Source organism: Lynx rufus, unplaced genomic scaffold (genome assembly GCF_022079265.1).
Source record: "Lynx rufus isolate CCGP_SWC_20201006 ecotype Redwood Valley unplaced genomic scaffold, mLynRuf1.p SCAF_23, whole genome shotgun sequence".
Lineage (NCBI taxonomy): Eukaryota > Metazoa > Chordata > Mammalia > Carnivora > Felidae > Lynx > Lynx rufus.
In genome coordinates this window covers 1,588,855-1,605,276 of record NW_025814838.1, presented here as the reverse complement: position 1 = coordinate 1,605,276, position 16,422 = coordinate 1,588,855, and the positions used below count along the sequence as shown (strand labels likewise).

Sequence of the window (16,422 nt, the reverse complement as noted above, 5' to 3'; positions counted from 1 at the left end):
AAGTGGCCTCTCCGGGTGTAACCTCAGTCCCGAGTCATGCCCAGTGGCTCTCCACCTGTCCACACATTGGAAAACACCTGGGAGCTTTCAAAAAGCCCCACCCACTGAGCCACTATCTAGACTAATTCGTTTAGAATTTGAGGAGTAATTTTACAGCTCCCCTGAGACTCCAATGGACAACCAAGGTAGAAAAGTGGAGGGTTCAACCTAGTTTGGTACAAGAAAGAGGCAGAAGGCAGCACTGGCGAGAGGTGGGAGGTGCTAGGTCCAGACAATACAATTATACCAGTCTCCCTCCCAACCACACCCCCCAGAATCTGAATTCCTGGAAGAGGACTAACCCACTTATCTCAGCTCCTTCACCGCACTTGCCCACGCACACTGGGAGCTCAGGAAATGTAAACCTCACAGGACTTCAAGGGTGCGAAGAAAGGTCTGGGAAAAGAAGCCCACTGGGGCTGAGCCAGCTCTCTGATTTGCTGTGTGAGCTCCAGGGAGGCACTGGCCCTCTTTGTGCCACCTCTTTGTGCCAGTTCAGGGGTTGGCCCAGGTGGCCTTGAAGGGGCTTTCGAGTGCCAACACTGAGTACGCACTTCCCCTACGAAGCCTAATACAGTGGAGTCAGTGGATACCAGGCTTCCTACTCCCCCCAAACAGATGTCCCAACCCCCAAGGCCTAAAATCTCCACTTCTGGTGCTCTACCTTACACCGGCTACAAAGACAGAGACTCTGAGGCTCTGAAGGCCAAAGACCTAACAACTGCAAAATAGGAGTCCCCTCTGAGGATACCGGAGGACAGCATGTGAGTGAAAGGGATTTTTAGATGGTGAGGAAACTCCAGAGGCCACCTGACAGCCCTGGTTCTGCCCCCAGAGTGACAAAGGTGAAGTGGTTCAAATAACCAGAAACTCCCAAGAAGGAACTTCATGAGAAAACACTCATGAGGCGAGTCCAAAGGGGTCCTTGGCTTCTGGCCATCAGCACAGCCAAGGCCCTAATATGTAACCAAAGGCTTTTATTGGGAAAGGGAAATTGACTGAAAAGTGGCCCCTCAAGTCCTCACTGCCTGAGGCAGCTGGGGCCTCCTCCAGAGAGTTCAGGAAAGAAGGGGCCACCAAACCGGGCCCTCAGCAGGCTCAGGTATAGAGGTCAAAGTCAATGCGTTTGGAGTTGTAGAACTGTCCACCAGGAGGGTCCAGCTTCCGGCAATAAACACCATCTGCGAAGTAGCCTTCGTTCACCCAGGTCTGCAGGAAAAGAGAGCAAGAGCTGGGAAAGGACTGGTATGGGCGGTGGGGGAGGGGAGAAGTGGCAGAAAGAAGTAGAAAGGGGCTTACCTGCATCTGGGTGCTGGTGAAGGGCCCATACAGCTCAGCATCCCCTGTGTTCTCCCACTTATATTCCCACATCACGTCCACCAGACCATCTCCTGGCAACTCTGCTTCTAAAACAACAGACAAGGCCATCTGGGCCTCAAGTTCCCTGGCCCCTGCCCCTGCCCCCAGCACTCCTCCTCTGCCCTCCAATCTTACCTCCCTTCTGCGTAGGAGTTGGGGTCTCCAGCTCCCCCTCTGCCACTTCTTCAGCAAACATGTCCAGAGAGGGAGGGGGTGTGGGTTCAGGGGGTCCCTGGGTCCGGGACCCCAACCCCTTCAGCCGCATGGCTAATCGTTCCCTTGTCTCCTGATACACGCCAAGGTTGCCCCGGGCCACCATCTGGTCGGCCAACCCAGAGAGCCGATCCAAGCGCTGGGGGGAACTGGGCCGCCCACCCCCTTTGCTGCCCCCTTTGCCTCCTCCTCTGGCCCCCAGACGCCTCAGTGCACCAGCTACGGTCTCTCTTGGCAACAGCAGCTCCAGAAGGCCCTCCAGAAGGGCTTGGGCACTCATTGGTGTCTGGCCCAGGCTGTCCTCTTCCTCTGAGTCGGACGGTGGGCGCTGATCAGGTGGCCGCTCCCTGATTTTCACCTGTGATGTGAAAACAGGGGTGGGGGTGGTTATCTCCTACAAACCGTGAGCAGGGCCCAAGCCCAGCACTGGCTGCCTCCAGGCCCCCACCATGTCAGCCCCTGGGCCACACCCAGTCAATGTTGTCTAGCCAGCTGTCTCGGATCTGAGCATCCCGGTTCAGGAAGTAGTTGCCATCAGCATCAAAGTGGCCTTCCTCCATCTCCTCCTGCAGGTTGAAGGGTGTGATCCGCACACCTCCCTCACTGGGGAGCGTGGCTGCTTCCTGACCTGCATGAAAGACACAGGCATCCCGTGCTGGGTGCACGCACGCGCACACGCACACACACATACACACACACACACACGTGCACGTGCGTGCGCCCTTGCCACCCCCCCATCCCCCAAAGCTCTATCTGTTCCTCCAGAAGAATCAATTCTTGGGTTTAGCTCACCTTCCACATCCTCCGAAGCCAAGATATCATATTTGCTGGACCCCCCCTCTTCATCATCATCCTCCTCATCACTGTCCAAAGAGTGTTTGCCTTTGAAGCGGCTCCCAGGACCCCCTGCCCCAGCCACAGGATCCACTGGCTGTGAGGAAGGGCCAGCAAGTTGAGAGACGCAGGTTACTGGCTATTCCTCAAAATACCCCAGGTAGAGCTTTCTTCAAAACCTTCCCCAACTGGAAATTCTCCAAGAGAACATGGAAAAGCTAGCCCCCTCTCTGCTTTCTTTGCCCCCCGCCCCCTTCCTTCTCTTCTGGCTTCTAGTTCTTTCTCTCCCCTCACTCCTCCTAAGAATGCAGGAGTCTGGCCCCCTCACCTTCTTCTTGGGAACACTGATTTCATCCTCATCATCCTCATCTCCCACACCTTGGAAGGTCACTTTCCTCTTTGGCATGACTGGACTGAAGAGCCTTCCCTGGGCTGAGCCGAGAGAAAGGATGCAGATTAAGGGAAGTGGGCGAGGCTACTCACCGCGGAAGAGCCCCAGCACAACAAATAATCACCCGGTACGCACTAGATCCAGCTCGGGAGGAGAGGGCGCACAAAATGAGGGGCCGAAAGGGAAGCTGGCCGCCAGGAGGCCCCCGGGACTTGGTTCGGCATCCAAAAGAGTTGTTGGAGCGGGGGCGGAGGGGCGGTGGCGCAGAGGGGCTCCCCACGGGCAACCCCCACCCTTGACGAAAAAAGGCAGGCTCCCCCACATACCCCCCCAATCCCTAGCCCCCGCAGTCCTGGGTGCGACGGGGATCCGCGGGCTGACACCCTCTCCTCCACCCCCAGCTCCCTCAGAGCCCGCGGGGCCTGGACGGACCCAGGACCTGGCGTCCTGGCCACCCCCTCCGCCCCGCGCTGAACTCCCAGCTCCGCGGGGTGACCCCCAACTGTCCCGGGCTAAGTGTACAAGCCTAAGTGTACAAAGAGAGGCGGCAGAGCCGCGGGGATTCGAGCAGCCCCACCGGCTCGCGCTCACCTCAGGATCCACGGGAGGCCGTGGGGGAAGAAAAAGAGAGACTTTCACCAGGGCTACATCCGGGGCGCCGGGCGCCATCACCCGGAAGAGAACTGCGGAAGGCTCCAGAGAAGGCCGGAAGTGGCTTCACTCCGATTAGATGACTAACTGGAAAAGCGGGCGGAAGTACGCCGAGAGCGGGGAAGACAACCCCGCCCCCCCCAGGGTGACGTGAGCAGTTTGGGGGCGACAACGGAGAGAACAGGCCACAAATGAACGCCTAGACCCTGATCAGACGATAGGGATGGCCGGATGCGGTTTAGATTCCCTCCTACAGCAGTTAGAGACTCTGAGGAGAAAGTGAAGCACACTACTTAAAGGGGCGCTCAGCATCATGGAGGGACGAAGTGGGACAGTGGGTTTCGGCCCGGTTCCCTTTACAGAGTTGAGTCACCTTTCCCCAGGGTTGGCCAAGGGCTTTGTGCCCCTCACCGTCTCCATAGGAATCCTGCTTTCCCAGTCAGCGTCCAGTTCTGTCCTCTCCTAGTCCGAGGTGCGGCCTTGCTCTTCTCCCTGAGGAGAGACCGAGTTCCCACGATGGCCCGCCTGGAGCCCCCAGCTGGCTTTGAAGGCACTTTCCGAACCCAGCTCTCTTTAGGACCCAGGGGAAGTCATTTACCCCACGCCTGTCCCCTGGTTGAGTTCCTGGTTTCAGAGGTGGGAAGAGCCATCACCGTACAGGTGACAGTGGTTCCTGTGTCCAGAATCCAGGCTAGAAGCCTCTTGTGCCCCGATCTCAGGTAGGCCTGGAAAGAGGCAACAATGCCTCTCTCTCAGACCACAGCCTCAGGATAAAGCCCCACTGCTGGCAAGTAGGGCCCCAGCGGCCCCAGCCCAGAATCTGTAAGCTGGCCCAAGGGGGAGAGCTAAAGGGGGGGATGGGGGGGTGGGTATGGGTCCCTGTGCTGTGGGGACAAGACCTCTAGCTCTTTAGGACAGTCCTGAATCCCACTAGACTAAGGCTATGCCCAGGAAGAACCTACTGGAGCCCCAGGAGGGCAGCATGGGGTACCCATGATAATAAGGAGACCACCCCTCCTCTCTCCTGCCCCCAGGGTTAACTCCCAGATTGAACTACCATGAAACTGCACCGAAAGTCCGTGCTCAGTTTCTTCCACGGATACAGAACACAGGCTCCAGACCGGGAGGGCATCTTGCTAAAGAAGGGAGCCCGAAATATCAGCTATCAACGCCGCTGGTTTGTCCTCCGGGGAAACCTCCTCTTCTACCTGGAGCACCAGGCAGACCGCACACCCCTGGGCCTCATCCTCTTAGAAAACTGCCAGGTGGAGCCATGCCTCGGGGCCACAGAACCCTATGCCTTTACCATCTTGACCCCCGGGGCTGAGGGCACAGAAGGTGGGCGGACCTACAAGCTGGCAGCAGAAAACCAGGGAGAGCTGGCAGCGTGGCTGTGGGCACTGGCTGGGGTGAGCTGGAGGCGGCTGGTGGCGCTACTACCCCCACTGGAGGCCCAGTACCGGGAGCTGTGCCAGGCAGCTGGCCAAGAACCCAGCTCACCCCCAGAGGACTGTGGCTTCCTAGCCACCCTCAGTCCCCCCTCCAGCTTCCAGGAGTTGCACGAGCACTTTGGGAAAGAGATCCGGGTGCTGCAGGTGGTGCGTAGAGGACTTCAGTCCAGTGACAACAGAGGCAGCAGATCCCAGGCAAAGGGGGAGCAGGAGCTCAACAGTTGTTGATGAGTGACTGAAAGATGGACCAAAGGCCAAAAGGTCCCTCCCTGCCAAGACCAGCTGAGTGCTTCAGCAGACACCCAGATCCTGGCCTGCTCCACTGTTTCCTCCCCACCCCCACCCCACCTAGTTCTTATTCTAACTCCCTTTATCAAATAACAAGGCAGGAGACAGGCCCAGGTACAACAGCAGGTTCTTTTCTGATTCCTCGAAGCGCCGCACAGGGTGGGAGCAGAGACAAGAGAATGTAAACATTGGGTTCCACCCCCTGGAGCTCAGGGGAAGACCCCTTACCCAGATAGGGGCTGGAGGGGAAACAAGGTGGAAGGCAGGGGCCCTGGTAAGACAAAGCAGGAGAGGCCTGAGAACACAGAGGAGGGTGGGTGAAAGAGAACAAGGAGAATGGTAGGTGGGGAAAGGGGGGACATTTCCTGTGCCAGTGCATGTCCCCTTAAATAAACGAGTGCAAGAACATTATGGAAGGAGAACCAAAGGATAGAAGACAGAGCAAGCACCCCCACCCTGGGCCGACCAGCTGCTCTGTACATAATTACAACAGAGATGTCCAGAAGTAGAGCAAGGAGAGCTGTGGCCCCCAGCCAGGAAGTGGGGGAGACCAGCAGGGCTGAAGAAGGGAAAAAGGAACCCAGCTCCACTCATGGATAAGGGGAGCAACTGGAGTGTAAGAATCTGAAAACTGCTGATTCCCATTGCCAAGTCACCCCTGAGGTGACAAAAGGCCAATCAGGACTGCACCTGGGAAAGAACCCCAAAGGAAATCGGGGCAGGAGTGCCAGAGACCCCAGCAGGACCTAACTGGAGGTGAAGGGGCTCCAGACTTGTTCACACCTGCCCCGAGGAAAGGCAGCTGCCCCATGCACTGTCACTGTCCCAGCTGTGTAGGGATCAGCAGCTGGCAAGGAGATGGGAAATCAAACCACTTTCCCCAGAAGGACAGTCTGCCCAGGAAGCTCGGGGCAGCACCCCAGGCCAGGCCTGCTCCTGACTGAGGGGAAAACAAGGGAGGCCATGCAGTCCAGCCCCGGGGACAGAGGTCAGAAGTAAGCATCCTGCCGGGCCTCAGATGCGGAGGACCTGTCCCCACCATCCTGGGGGCCTGGGGGTCCATCTGCCTTTCGACGCAGTGAGAGCTTCCTGCCTTGGGCCTTCTTTTCCTGCTTCTGCCGTTCCTTCTCCTGCTTCTGTTGCTCCTTCTCCTGCTCTTTTTCCCATTTCTGCCGCTCCTTCTCCTGCTTCTCCCGTTCTTTCTCCTGTTTTTGCCGCTCCTTCTCACGTTCCTTTTCCTGTTTCTGCCGCTCCTTCTCCTGCCTCCGAGTCTCCTTGGTGGGACCCAGTGGGGTGCTGTTGCCGGTAGGCGAAGGAAGGGATGGATGCAGTCCCTCAGCGGTGACCACAGGTCCTGGGGCAGGCCCAGCACTGGCCCTGCGGACAGGAGGGGGTGGGGAGGGGGCCCCTCCAGCTGCCCGGGAGCCTCGGCTCTTGAGGCCAGGGAGGCTAAGAAGGCTGGAGGAGGGGCCCAGGGGTGGCTGCTGCCGCCGACGCTCCTCATGGATGGCCCGGGAGCCATGTAGTCGCCGAGAGGGCCGATACTGCAGCTCCCCCCGGGTTTCTCGCCACTTCTTGAGCTGGGCTGTGTTCTCCCGCTCAATCAGTGCTTCTGTCACTGGGAGGTTGGTCACCTAGACGGAGAAGAAACGGGTACCGGAGTGAAGGTGAGGATGGGGATGGGCTGAAGCAGGTGTGGGTGTGCTAAGGCCACGGCCTACCTCGTGCACCAGGAAGTCCTCCTGCATGCACTGCTGGGGCAGGTTGCGCAGCTGCTCCATGGTCTCATACATGCCTTGGCAGGAGCGCAGCTTCTCCACTGAGCCCAACGTGTGACGCAGCAGCACCAGGGCCACGCGGAAGATGATCTTGACGCCTGCAAGGTCAGAAAGAAGAGAGCGCGGGTGATCAGGGCTGGGACCTCAGTGTGTCCCAGTCAGAAGGGACTCAACAGGCCCCATCCCTGTCTACTGCCAACCGTACAGATGAGGAAACTGAGGTCCCACGAAGGGAAATGAGCTGCCATGGGTTTTGAGTTCCTGAGAGGAACAGTAGGTTCTGGACTGATAGCAGAGCCAAGACTAGGCCCCAGTTTCTCCAGCCCCCAGACTGCTTACAGGGAAGCCTAGGTCCCAGAGGTAACTTCGGGCAGCAGGCCACTCTCTGGCAGCCACCATGGAAACCCCGGCCCCCTCATGGCCTGAACGGCTACAGAAGTACCTTCACAGAAGAACATATCCCAGACACGCAGCACTGAAGCCCAGGGCAGGGTGCGGGCAAAGATGCACATGAACCATTCTGTCATGTAGAGCACGGGGTCAATGCGTTGCCGCCGCAGGTGTCGGTGTGCCAGCGGGGAGGCCCGGCGCAACAGTGCAAAAAAGATTTCTCCGTCCAGCTGAATGGCCTCCTGGAAGTGGGATGAGCCATGAGAAGAGGCCTACTGTGGCTCCCGTGGGGTAGGACTGTCCCTAGTGGGGGATCCTCACCTCAGTGGGAGAGGCCCAGAGCAGAGGGACAAAAGGACAAAAGGACAAAGGGGGGGGGGGGGAGAGGGAGGAGGCAGGACAAGGACCTCCCTGCAGCCTCAGGAGAAAGTCACAACCTTGGGTGCACCCAGCCCCCAGACACTCACCAGCCCTGCACTGTAGTAACCGGGGAGGTACTTGTCACAGATCTGCACCAGGCACCAAAAAGCTTGCTGAGAAGAGCGAGAACAAGGAAGGAGGGAGGGGCCTGAGAAACAGGGAGCAGAGAGCTCCCCCATCACCACTGTGGGCCAAGGTCCTCCCAGTCCCTCCCCAACCAGGACCAGCGTATGCTGACCTCAGCAGGCATGTGCATGAGCAGCACGGCGGCCACTGGGGCCTGGGCCTGGCAGTAGCCCTCATCGGGCCGGTAGATAGTGTAAGCCTTCAGGATTCGATACAGGTCCTGTTGCCTGTGGGTATTGGGAAAGACCATGAGGGCAATCACAGGAGCTGGGGGCTCTCTGCCCCAAACTAAGCCTGCCCCCCACAACCAGCCCCAGCCCAGACCCCTCCTAGATCCAGTTCCAGATTAACCTCAGAGGTTCACCACCACGCACCTCCACCGACCTTCCTAGCACTGCTATCAAGGTTAAGCCAATGACCGAGACCATCATCAAAGCATTCCAGGCTCCAGCTTTCCACCCTTGCCTCCACATCCTATGTGCTCCCTACCCATTCCCCAGCACAGGATGTGCTCTCTCTCCATCCTTCATCTGCCACCACCCCATAGACCTTCAAGGTCACCTTCTTCAGAAAGCTTCCACTGTCCACAGCATCAGACCTCCCATAGCACTGTCTGAATTCTTTGATCACCCCAGAGCAGGGCCTGCCCTATCTGCCTCAGTGGATTTCATCAGTTCTCTGCCAACATGTCCATTGGGCCCTGGTTCTTGGTGAAGGCTTGAGAAGCCAGCTGTGCCTCAGACCTTTCTCGTGTCTCTGTATCGCAAAGAATAAAATCTCTGCCCTAGACCTGTCCTCTTGAGGGTGCCCATTGCTGTGTCTGAGAATTCCATTCACTTAGCCCCACGTTGGAAAAGAGAGCCCTACATCACTCCCCGTGGCTAATCAAGTCTTATCAACACTACATGTTGAGTTTCATTCATGCCTGTTCCTTCTCTCTACCTCCACAGCCATTCCGTAGCTCAGACTTTCATTTCTTACCCAGAAAAAAGTAAAAAGTAATAACCTCTTACATCCCCAAATTCAGTCATTGAAGTGTGATCTTGTGTTTTACCTGCATACCTCCCCAGTACTATTTACTTAATATTTTTTCTCCACTTAGCAATAGCATCCATGAAATGACAGGTTTGATGTACTAGTTATTTTACCTAATACCTATTAAACATGTAACTCCCACAAGCTCCCATGCTATTTTTACCCACCTACCTGCATCTGTGTCCCTGCTTTCTCCCTGTTGCTGTGGGTGAACTGTCTGTGGTCCTGGCCAAACACAGCTTTTCCACTTGGGTACTGCGTCCCATCCCCTCTCACCTACACAGTCCATCACTCCAGCAAGCCTCCCACCTCTCCTGCATCATCAGTTTTTCTCTCCCTACTAGATCATTCCCAGTGGCATACCAGTATCTGTTATTTCCTCTATGTTACAAAAAAAGTCTCTTGACTACCCCCCCTTCCCCTCCAAACATTACATCATTTCTCTCTTTACCTAGTCAGCAAAACTTCAGAATACAGACTTGCTGTCTTTAATCTCTTTCCTCCCATTCTCCAGTCAGGCTCTACACTACTGCCCTGTGCAAACTGCCTTTATCAAGGTCACTAATGACCTCTACTGTGCTGAGTCCAGAGGTCAATTTGCAGACTTGATTTTACTTGACCCATCAGCAGCATTCCATACAACTGGTCCCAAAACCCCTCTTCGATTTGCTTCCAGCAATCACACTGCCCTGGTTCTCCTTCTACCTCTCTAGTTTCTCCTTCCTGTGCTGGTTCGTTCTTATCTTCCCATTCTTGAAATGTTAGAACTGCAGGGCTCAATCTCTGAGTTTCCTTTTGTATCTACACTTGCTGCCTTGATGAGCTCGTCCAATCCCACAGGTGAAATTTAGTCCCATCTAGAGGCCAGTAACTCTCAATCTCCAGCTTACCTCCAGTTTAAACTTCTCCCCAAATTCCAGACTTATACAGGTCGTACATCCAACTTTCTTGACTTCTCCATCTGGATGTCCAATTAGCATTTCAAACTTCACATTCCTAAACTGAGCTCTTAACATACCCCTCTAACCTCCTTTTCTCATCCACACCAATATATGAACAACTCCATTTGTCTAGTTTCTCAGGCCCAAAACCTTCAGAGTCGGCCTTAATTCCAATCTCTCTCTCTCTCTCTCTCTCTCTCTCTCTCTCTGTCTCTCTCTCATACAGTCCACATCTAATCTATTGGCAAATCCTTTTGGCTCTACTTTCAAAATATAGACAGAACCCAACCACTTTTCCCCATAGTTCCATGGCTACCATTCTGATATATCTATCATACTCTCTCTCCTGGATTATGGAAATAGTCTTCTAACAAGTCTCTCTGCTTCCGTCCTTGTCTCCTTATACTATTCTCAGCACAGCAGCCAGAATGATCCTTTTAAAACACAAGTCAGATCATTATAACCACATCTCCATTCACATTCTCTATTCCCGTTTCTTAATTTAAACTCCTCTTTAATACTTACCACCCTTTCACATACAACATACTTTCCTTCTTTGTCTTATTTACTTATTGTCTATCCTCACTAAAATGTAATAAGCCCCATAAGGGCAGGAGTTTTTGTCTTGTTAACTGCTATCATCTGTGACTAGACCAGTTCCTGGCAGATAGCAGGTGTTCAGTTAAATATTTGCTGAAAAGATGAACCAACTGATGAAAAATGTGCATCTGAGAGTCACCTAATACCATCTTGCATATTACTAAGGAGTGATATATATACATCTTGGGGAAGTCTAGCATATAGAACAAAAGTACAAGTGCCTCGGAACAATTTTTAAGGCCCTCTGGTGATCTGACCCGAAACTGCTTTTCCAGCCTCAGCTCCACTCAACCCCACATCCCAGAGACAGCTTATATAAACCCCCAGCCAGGAAAAACCTGCCCCTGGCTCTGCTCCCATCTAACCTTCAAAACCCAACTCAAATGCAACCTCTTCAATAAGTCCTTGTTGTGCCTCTCCATCTCCCCTCCAACAACCCCCCAGCCCCGAGTCAGAATCTCCTTCCCAGGACAGTTCCCTCAATATGGCTTGACACTCAATACATTAAGGACCACTTTCCTAGAAGCCCTGGAGGGCAAGAACAGCTTTCAACCCAGCCCTGTATCCACCTGGAGCCTTCTACAGACTGACCCACGTGATCAGGCCATCTTACCCATGCCCTCCTCGAGCGGCAAACATCTCATGGAAAGGGAATTGGCGGTGCAGGTCCTTCTCGATCACATCCAGCCACTTGGGGTCCCCAGGAGCCCGTTCCAGCTCCTGCAGTGGGACATCAGGGATTATCTCAGGATCTAGGGGGACTGATGATACCCTTCACACAGTATCACTGTCCCCATACCCTGGACACACCTCAAACTTGCCAGGGTTCTGCTCCAGGAGTTCCTTGCTATTGGACAGGTACTGCCAGGCCTTGGCTCTGAGGGAGGAGGGGATCCCCTTCCGGCAGCGCAGCTTCACCTAAGGCAGAGTGGCAGGCAGGGTGACAGCTTCAGGGGCTGGCATAGCCTCCAGGCTTTCCCCAGCAGTCCTCAGGCTTCCTGGGACAGCCCTCCCACATCTCATTGGCTTGACTCCACTGGACCTGGCCTGGCCTTCTATCTTTAAAACTACTCCTCCCCCAGGCCCAAGAACCACCCATCCCCAATGTGGTCTAGAGAACAAATACTATCATGGCTTCCCTGGAGTATATGAGCTCTCCCTAACCCCCTCCCAACTTGTCCATTGCCCTGCCCACCAGTCAGCCTTCCAAACCTTCTGGAAACGCCGTGACAGCCACTTATCCCAGTTACTGAACATCTCCAGCCATTTGAGTTCCCGCTGCCGAGCCACATCTACAGGAATGGAGCTCTCTCTGCAGGATGAAGAAAGCATGGAAAGGGTCAATAGCAGTGGTATAAAACATGGATTGCTGGCGGAACTGAAGCAAGCCACCCACCTCCCCAGGCTCAAATGAGAGACTGGATGTAAAAGCATTTTGTGAGCTACTAAATATCAGGATATCTGGCCACTTAGCCATCGAAGGGCCTAGTTCACCACACTGAAAGGACTTCTTCCCTTGGAAGGAATCTCTGTACAGAGATGGTGTTCTCATGTTGGATCTCTGTACATGTTGGGTGTGTTCAAATCCTGCTTATGGCACATACAAGTTTGGAGAGAGGGTACAGAATATTTAAAAGCCACAGTTTGCATTAGACCTGGGTCCAAGTTCTAGCTTTACCACTTACTCATTGTGTGACCTTGGGCAAGTCATAGAATTCCTCTAAGCCTCGATTTCCTCATTTGTAAGGTGGAGAAAAAAATAGGATCTACTTGGGAGGTTATATAATAGCAAGTACTCAGTAAGAGCAATTGTCATCCATAAAACAGAATACAGAACAAATATAAATATACTTCTCTGCCTCCTTAGAAGCAACTGAGTTTCCTCCTATCAGACTCTTGAGATCCCCTGGGCCACCTGCAATTCCCTCTACCTCCTTCCTGAAGTCACCCGAGATTCTCAAGCAAATGAAGCTTTCCTTGCACTGTTTGCCCATTGTTCTGTCACAGCTTCACACTCAAGATACCCCAGGAGTCTTGAAACAGTTACTTGTAGGAGCCAGTACCAGGAAATGAGTGGAATGGAAGAAAGCGCTTGAATTTCCAGACCAACCTGAGCTCAAATCCCAGTTCTGTCCATTAGAAATTGGGAAATCTTGGCAAGTGATAACCTGAATCTCTTCCTCATCTGTCAAAAAGGGATGCCACCATCTACATCACAAAGGTATGAGAGAACTACTGAGAAACTGTATATAAAGGACTGGCAAATGGATGGGCTCATTAACTATTAGTTTCTTTTGTCTTAGAACCACTTAATCATCACTCATTAATATTTTAAAAATATTTATTATGTATTTTTGAGAGAGAGAGACAGAGCGTGAGCAGGGAAGGGGCAGAGAGAGAGGGAGACACAGAATCTGAAGCAGGCTCCACGCTCCAAGCTGTCAGCAGAGAGCCTGACACAGGGCTCAAACTCACGAACCTCAAGATCATGACCTGAGCCAAAGTCAGACGCTTAACCAACTGAGCTACCCAGGCGCCCATCATTGCTCATTAATTTCTATCATAAGTTGGTTCCAAACCCTACTAAGGATCAGGAAGAATTAGGTAATATCTTTCCTGCCCTCAAGAAGGTCACAAGCTTGCAGGGGAGATAACTGCAATGTGGTGTGGGAAATGCAATAACAAAAATGCACAGGAGAGGCACTGACTGGAGTAGGGGCAGTGGATATCAGGAAAGGCTTCCTAGAGGAGGAGACATCTTCATTATAAGCCAGGAGGGACTGAGTAGAACATACCAAGACAAGAAGGAGGAGAAAGGCATTCCTGGCAGGTGGAACAGCCTGAGTATGAAGGGGGAGAGACTACAATCAGTTCAACAGGACCACAGTATTAAGTGCATGGTGAGAAGTGGTGGGAGAGAAGACCAGAAAGACTGGCAAAGGGAGAAAATAAGGAGTCCATCTACAGAATAAAGCACATGGGACTTTATCCTGTGGCCAGGGGAGAGCTACCATAAGTTTTTAAGGTAACATGTGCCCCAGTCAGCCTGGCCTCAGAAGTATGTTCTTCCAGCATGGAAGATAGATTTTAGAGGGACAAAATTACAAAGCAGAGAAACATAATCGAGCAACGTGCCTGGCACACAAGAGGGGCTCACTGAAATCCAATTCAATCCAAGTTCCTTAGGGCAGCAGAGTATTGAGGAGAAAGCCACTGGTCACACAGATCCAGGTGTGAGTGGGGCAATTCACTCAACTGCTCTAATCCTGTTTCTTCACCTATACATTGGGTACAACAGTGCATCCCTCCAGCATGGGAAAACACCAAGGTCAAACTTCAGTTGCCTTCCTAGGATCATGAATGTTGGTGCTCAAAGGTTTTCTGGTTTTTGTTGGATTATAAAACACCTAGAATACCTTCCCACAGTGTTTTCCCCAACTCCAGGCAGGTGCCCCCCACCCCAACACACATAACACGATTAGACTAAATCCTACTCATTCTTCAGGATTTGGAACAGACTCAGTTGAATTCTGAGTGGGCAAAAGGTCCCTTCCCTAACACTCACAAAATCCTGTGAAGATCTCTAGGCTAAACCTAAAATACATTGACATCAATTGTTTAAGTATTTGTTTCTCCCTTTTGACAACGAGTGCCTTGAAACAACTATTTTATCCCTAGTACCTAGCACAGGGCCTGGCACCTGGGTGCTCAGGTGATGCTGTAGGTTGAACTGACCAGCAGGTTAAAGTGGTACATGAACAATGGGCAGGATCCTTCCCAGAGAGAGGGAAGGAAGAAGTCAGAGGCAATCACACCCCCACATCAGGAGTGACTCAGGCCCCTGGAGGGAACTAGGAAAGAGTAAGCCCAGCTGGGGAGATGAGGAAATGGGGAAGAGGCCTCCCCCAACCCCTTCCTTCAGTAAAAACACAAGATTGCCCTTCTCTGTTTCGCAGAGGAGCCTTACCCTCACGGTCTCCCCTCTACCGACCAGGCCTCCCCCAGCTCATCATCCCATCAGACCTAGGGCTATGGGGGAGGGAAGATGACTGCATCCCTCCCAGACTCCTTCCCTTTCAGGGACCAAATATCTCTACCAGAATCCCTGCCCAGCCAACCCTCCAGAATATCTGACCCACAGCTGGAGTTTTTCACATCAAGGAGCTGGGACGACCTTAAGTATCACCTCATTCAACCTTTCACTATATAGAGATGGAAACTGAGACACAGAAATAGGGAAAACACTAGCTCAAGGGCACACAACACACTAAAAGCAAAGCTCAAACCCAGAACTCCTGACACCTGGCCTGAAACTCTAACATGCAAGTGCCACCAAAACCTCAGGATGCTCTAGGCAGGACAGGGATCACCAAGTAGCTCACTCCTGCTGGAGCCACTCCCCTGGAGCCTTGGAGGAGGCTGAGCTGCCAGGATCTGGGCAAGGTGGATCATTTCCTCCTCCCCAACCTCTGCTTCCCTGAAGCCCCACGGGGTGCCCACTGGGTACTCACAGACTGCCCGAATACTGGCTGCCCCCAAGGAAGCCATACTTGTCCGTCTTGCGAAGGGCCAGCCCATTTATCTCCGAGTCTGAGCCCATGGAGCTCACATCATCTGCCAAGGACTCCAAGGTCCCAGACATGAGGCTTACAGAGTCCAAGTAGCTCAGAGTGTCCGGGGCCTGCCCTCGAGGCCCAGAGATGCCAGGTCCCAGGCTGGACGTGGAGCCTAGGTCCTGAGAGTTTTCAGCAGGCTCCGGAGCTGGGGTGACCGTCACGACAGTTACCAGAGCCTCACAAGTTCCTGAAGGGCCTGTGCCAGACCCTGAGGGGTCCTCTGGAGCCTGTGCAGTTGATGCTGATGTTGCTGCTGCAGCTTCATGTCCACTTGTCACCTGTCCTGCTGTCACTGCTGCAACCCGCGCGGTCACTCCTGAGGCAGCTGTGGTTCCCGGCTTGGGGGCAAGCGGGGGTTTGGCGGTCAGAACCCCAGGAACTGTTCTGGAAGGGGTCCTGGTGGGGGTACCTGGTCCAGGGGCGGGTGAGGTTCTAGCCTCCTCCGTCTTCGGAGAATCTGTCCCCGGGCCCAAAGCCACGGACATCTCGGCTCCTGCCACTGCCGCGGGCACCAGGGGGTCTGGGTCAGCGGAGACTTGCGCCCTCGGGGCTTCGGATGAGGCCTCCAGAGTCAGCACCACCACTGTGCTGCCTGTGACGGTCGAGGCCGGGGCCGAAGTCTGGGTGGGCCCAGGGACCCAGGCGGGCTTCGCCTCCCCGGGGGCCACCAGGGTGACGGGGGCCGAAGTGGCCGTGGTCACTGGCGGCCCCGGAGCCACCACCACGACAGGCCCGGCCCGGGACCCGCGGGGCGGCGGCGAGGGGGCCGCGGGGGCGCCATGACGGCGCGGCGGGGCCACCAGGGGCGCCGGGCCCGTCTCCATGGCCGCGGGCCACCCCTCACATCACCCCGCCGGGGCGGACGCAGAAGGCGCCGCCCCTCAGGCCGCTCCGCGCCGCCCGCCAAGGAAGAGGAGAAGGCGAAGGGCGCGGCCCGGCGCGCGTCGCAGATGAGGGCGGCGCGCGGGCCGCCGCCGGGCGCGCGGAGGCGTGGCAAGGGTCCTGGGGCGCCAGGCGCCGGGGTCTCGCTCGCGCCCTCTCACCCCTGGCGCTCTCTCGCCACCGCCCCCTCCCTCCTGCTCCGGGCGAGCGGCCGACCTCGCGCCTGCGCACACGCCTCAGTGCCGGCTAAGCGGCCAGCATTTCGGCGTTTCACGCCTGCGCGCGGGCAGTGCCGTCGCGCTCCTTTTTTCTCCCTCCTCGTCAGAGTGTTTGGGCGAATAATAGGAGAGAGGGAACTGGGTTTCTGCCAATCGTTGGGAAGGGTGGGTGGGGCTGGAGGTGGGAAGG

General features: G+C 54.7%; 3 protein-coding genes across 6 annotated transcripts; 1 reads left to right on the top strand and 2 right to left on the bottom strand.

The window, feature by feature from the left end:
• Positions 1 to 999: 999 nt before the first annotated feature.
• CD2BP2 (CD2 cytoplasmic tail binding protein 2) lies at positions 1,000 to 4,172 on the bottom strand. Of its 3 annotated transcripts, XM_047087138.1 has the most exons (8): positions 4,086 to 4,172; positions 3,899 to 3,979; positions 2,774 to 2,877; positions 2,404 to 2,542; positions 2,082 to 2,239; positions 1,534 to 1,969; positions 1,339 to 1,445; positions 1,000 to 1,270 (listed from the first exon to the last, which is right to left on the bottom strand). In XM_047087138.1, the coding sequence occupies exons 3-8, from the start codon at positions 2,849 to 2,851 to the stop codon at positions 1,157 to 1,159; spliced, it is 1,032 nt and encodes a 343-aa protein (XP_046943094.1). In that variant the 5' UTR covers positions 2,852 to 2,877; positions 3,899 to 3,979; positions 4,086 to 4,172; the 3' UTR covers positions 1,000 to 1,156. The 3 variants fall into 3 exon arrangements, with proteins under 3 accessions (XP_046943094.1, XP_046943093.1, XP_046943095.1); XM_047087137.1 differs by lacking the exons at positions 3,899 to 3,979; positions 4,086 to 4,172 and adding an exon at positions 3,428 to 3,877; XM_047087139.1 differs by lacking the exons at positions 3,899 to 3,979; positions 4,086 to 4,172 and adding an exon at positions 3,428 to 3,755 and having other exon boundaries at positions 1,000 to 1,248.
• Positions 4,126 to 6,336, top strand: LOC124517706 (sesquipedalian-1-like). 2 transcript variants are annotated; one of them, XM_047087140.1, is made up of 2 exons: positions 4,126 to 4,206; positions 4,522 to 6,336. In XM_047087140.1, the coding sequence occupies exon 2, from the start codon at positions 4,546 to 4,548 to the stop codon at positions 5,164 to 5,166; it is 621 nt and encodes a 206-aa protein (XP_046943096.1). In that variant the 5' UTR covers positions 4,126 to 4,206; positions 4,522 to 4,545; the 3' UTR covers positions 5,167 to 6,336. The 2 variants fall into 2 exon arrangements, with proteins under 2 accessions (XP_046943096.1, XP_046943098.1); XM_047087142.1 differs by having other exon boundaries at positions 4,206 to 4,309.
• TBC1D10B (TBC1 domain family member 10B) lies at positions 5,337 to 16,076 on the bottom strand. Its single transcript, XM_047087136.1, has 9 exons — positions 15,028 to 16,076; positions 11,729 to 11,828; positions 11,327 to 11,434; positions 11,130 to 11,236; positions 8,053 to 8,167; positions 7,862 to 7,927; positions 7,447 to 7,636; positions 6,948 to 7,102; positions 5,337 to 6,860 (listed from the first exon to the last, which is right to left on the bottom strand). The coding sequence occupies exons 1-9, from the start codon at positions 15,954 to 15,956 to the stop codon at positions 6,216 to 6,218; spliced, it is 2,415 nt and encodes an 804-aa protein (XP_046943092.1). The 5' UTR covers positions 15,957 to 16,076; the 3' UTR covers positions 5,337 to 6,215.
• Positions 16,077 to 16,422: the final 346 nt, after the last annotated feature.

What these genes read in the sequence shown, in the direction of transcription:
- LOC124517706 (XM_047087140.1), top strand. Translation starts at nt 4,546, where the DNA reads ATGAAACTGCACCGAAAGTCCGTGCTCAGTTTCTTCCACGGATACAGA.
- CD2BP2 (XM_047087138.1), bottom strand. Translation starts at nt 2,851, where the DNA reads ATGCCAAAGAGGAAAGTGACCTTCCAAGGTGTGGGAGATGAGGATGAT. An exon ending in TCAGTGTTCCCAAGAAGAAG is followed by an intron (nt 2,543 to 2,773) that starts GTGAGGGGGCCA and finishes CCTTCCTCACAG; the next exon opens with CCAGTGGATCCTGTGGCTGG. An exon ending in GGCTTCGGAGGATGTGGAAG is followed by an intron (nt 2,240 to 2,403) that starts GTGAGCTAAACC and finishes TCTTTCATGCAG; the next exon opens with GTCAGGAAGCAGCCACGCTC.
- TBC1D10B (XM_047087136.1), bottom strand. Translation starts at nt 15,956, where the DNA reads ATGGAGACGGGCCCGGCGCCCCTGGTGGCCCCGCCGCGCCGTCATGGC. An exon ending in AGAACCCTGGCAAGTTTGAG is followed by an intron (nt 11,237 to 11,326) that starts GTGTGTCCAGGG and finishes GTCCCACTGCAG; the next exon opens with GAGCTGGAACGGGCTCCTGG. An exon ending in GCCGCTCGAGGAGGGCATGG is followed by an intron (nt 8,168 to 11,129) that starts GTAAGATGGCCT and finishes CAATACCCACAG; the next exon opens with GCAACAGGACCTGTATCGAA.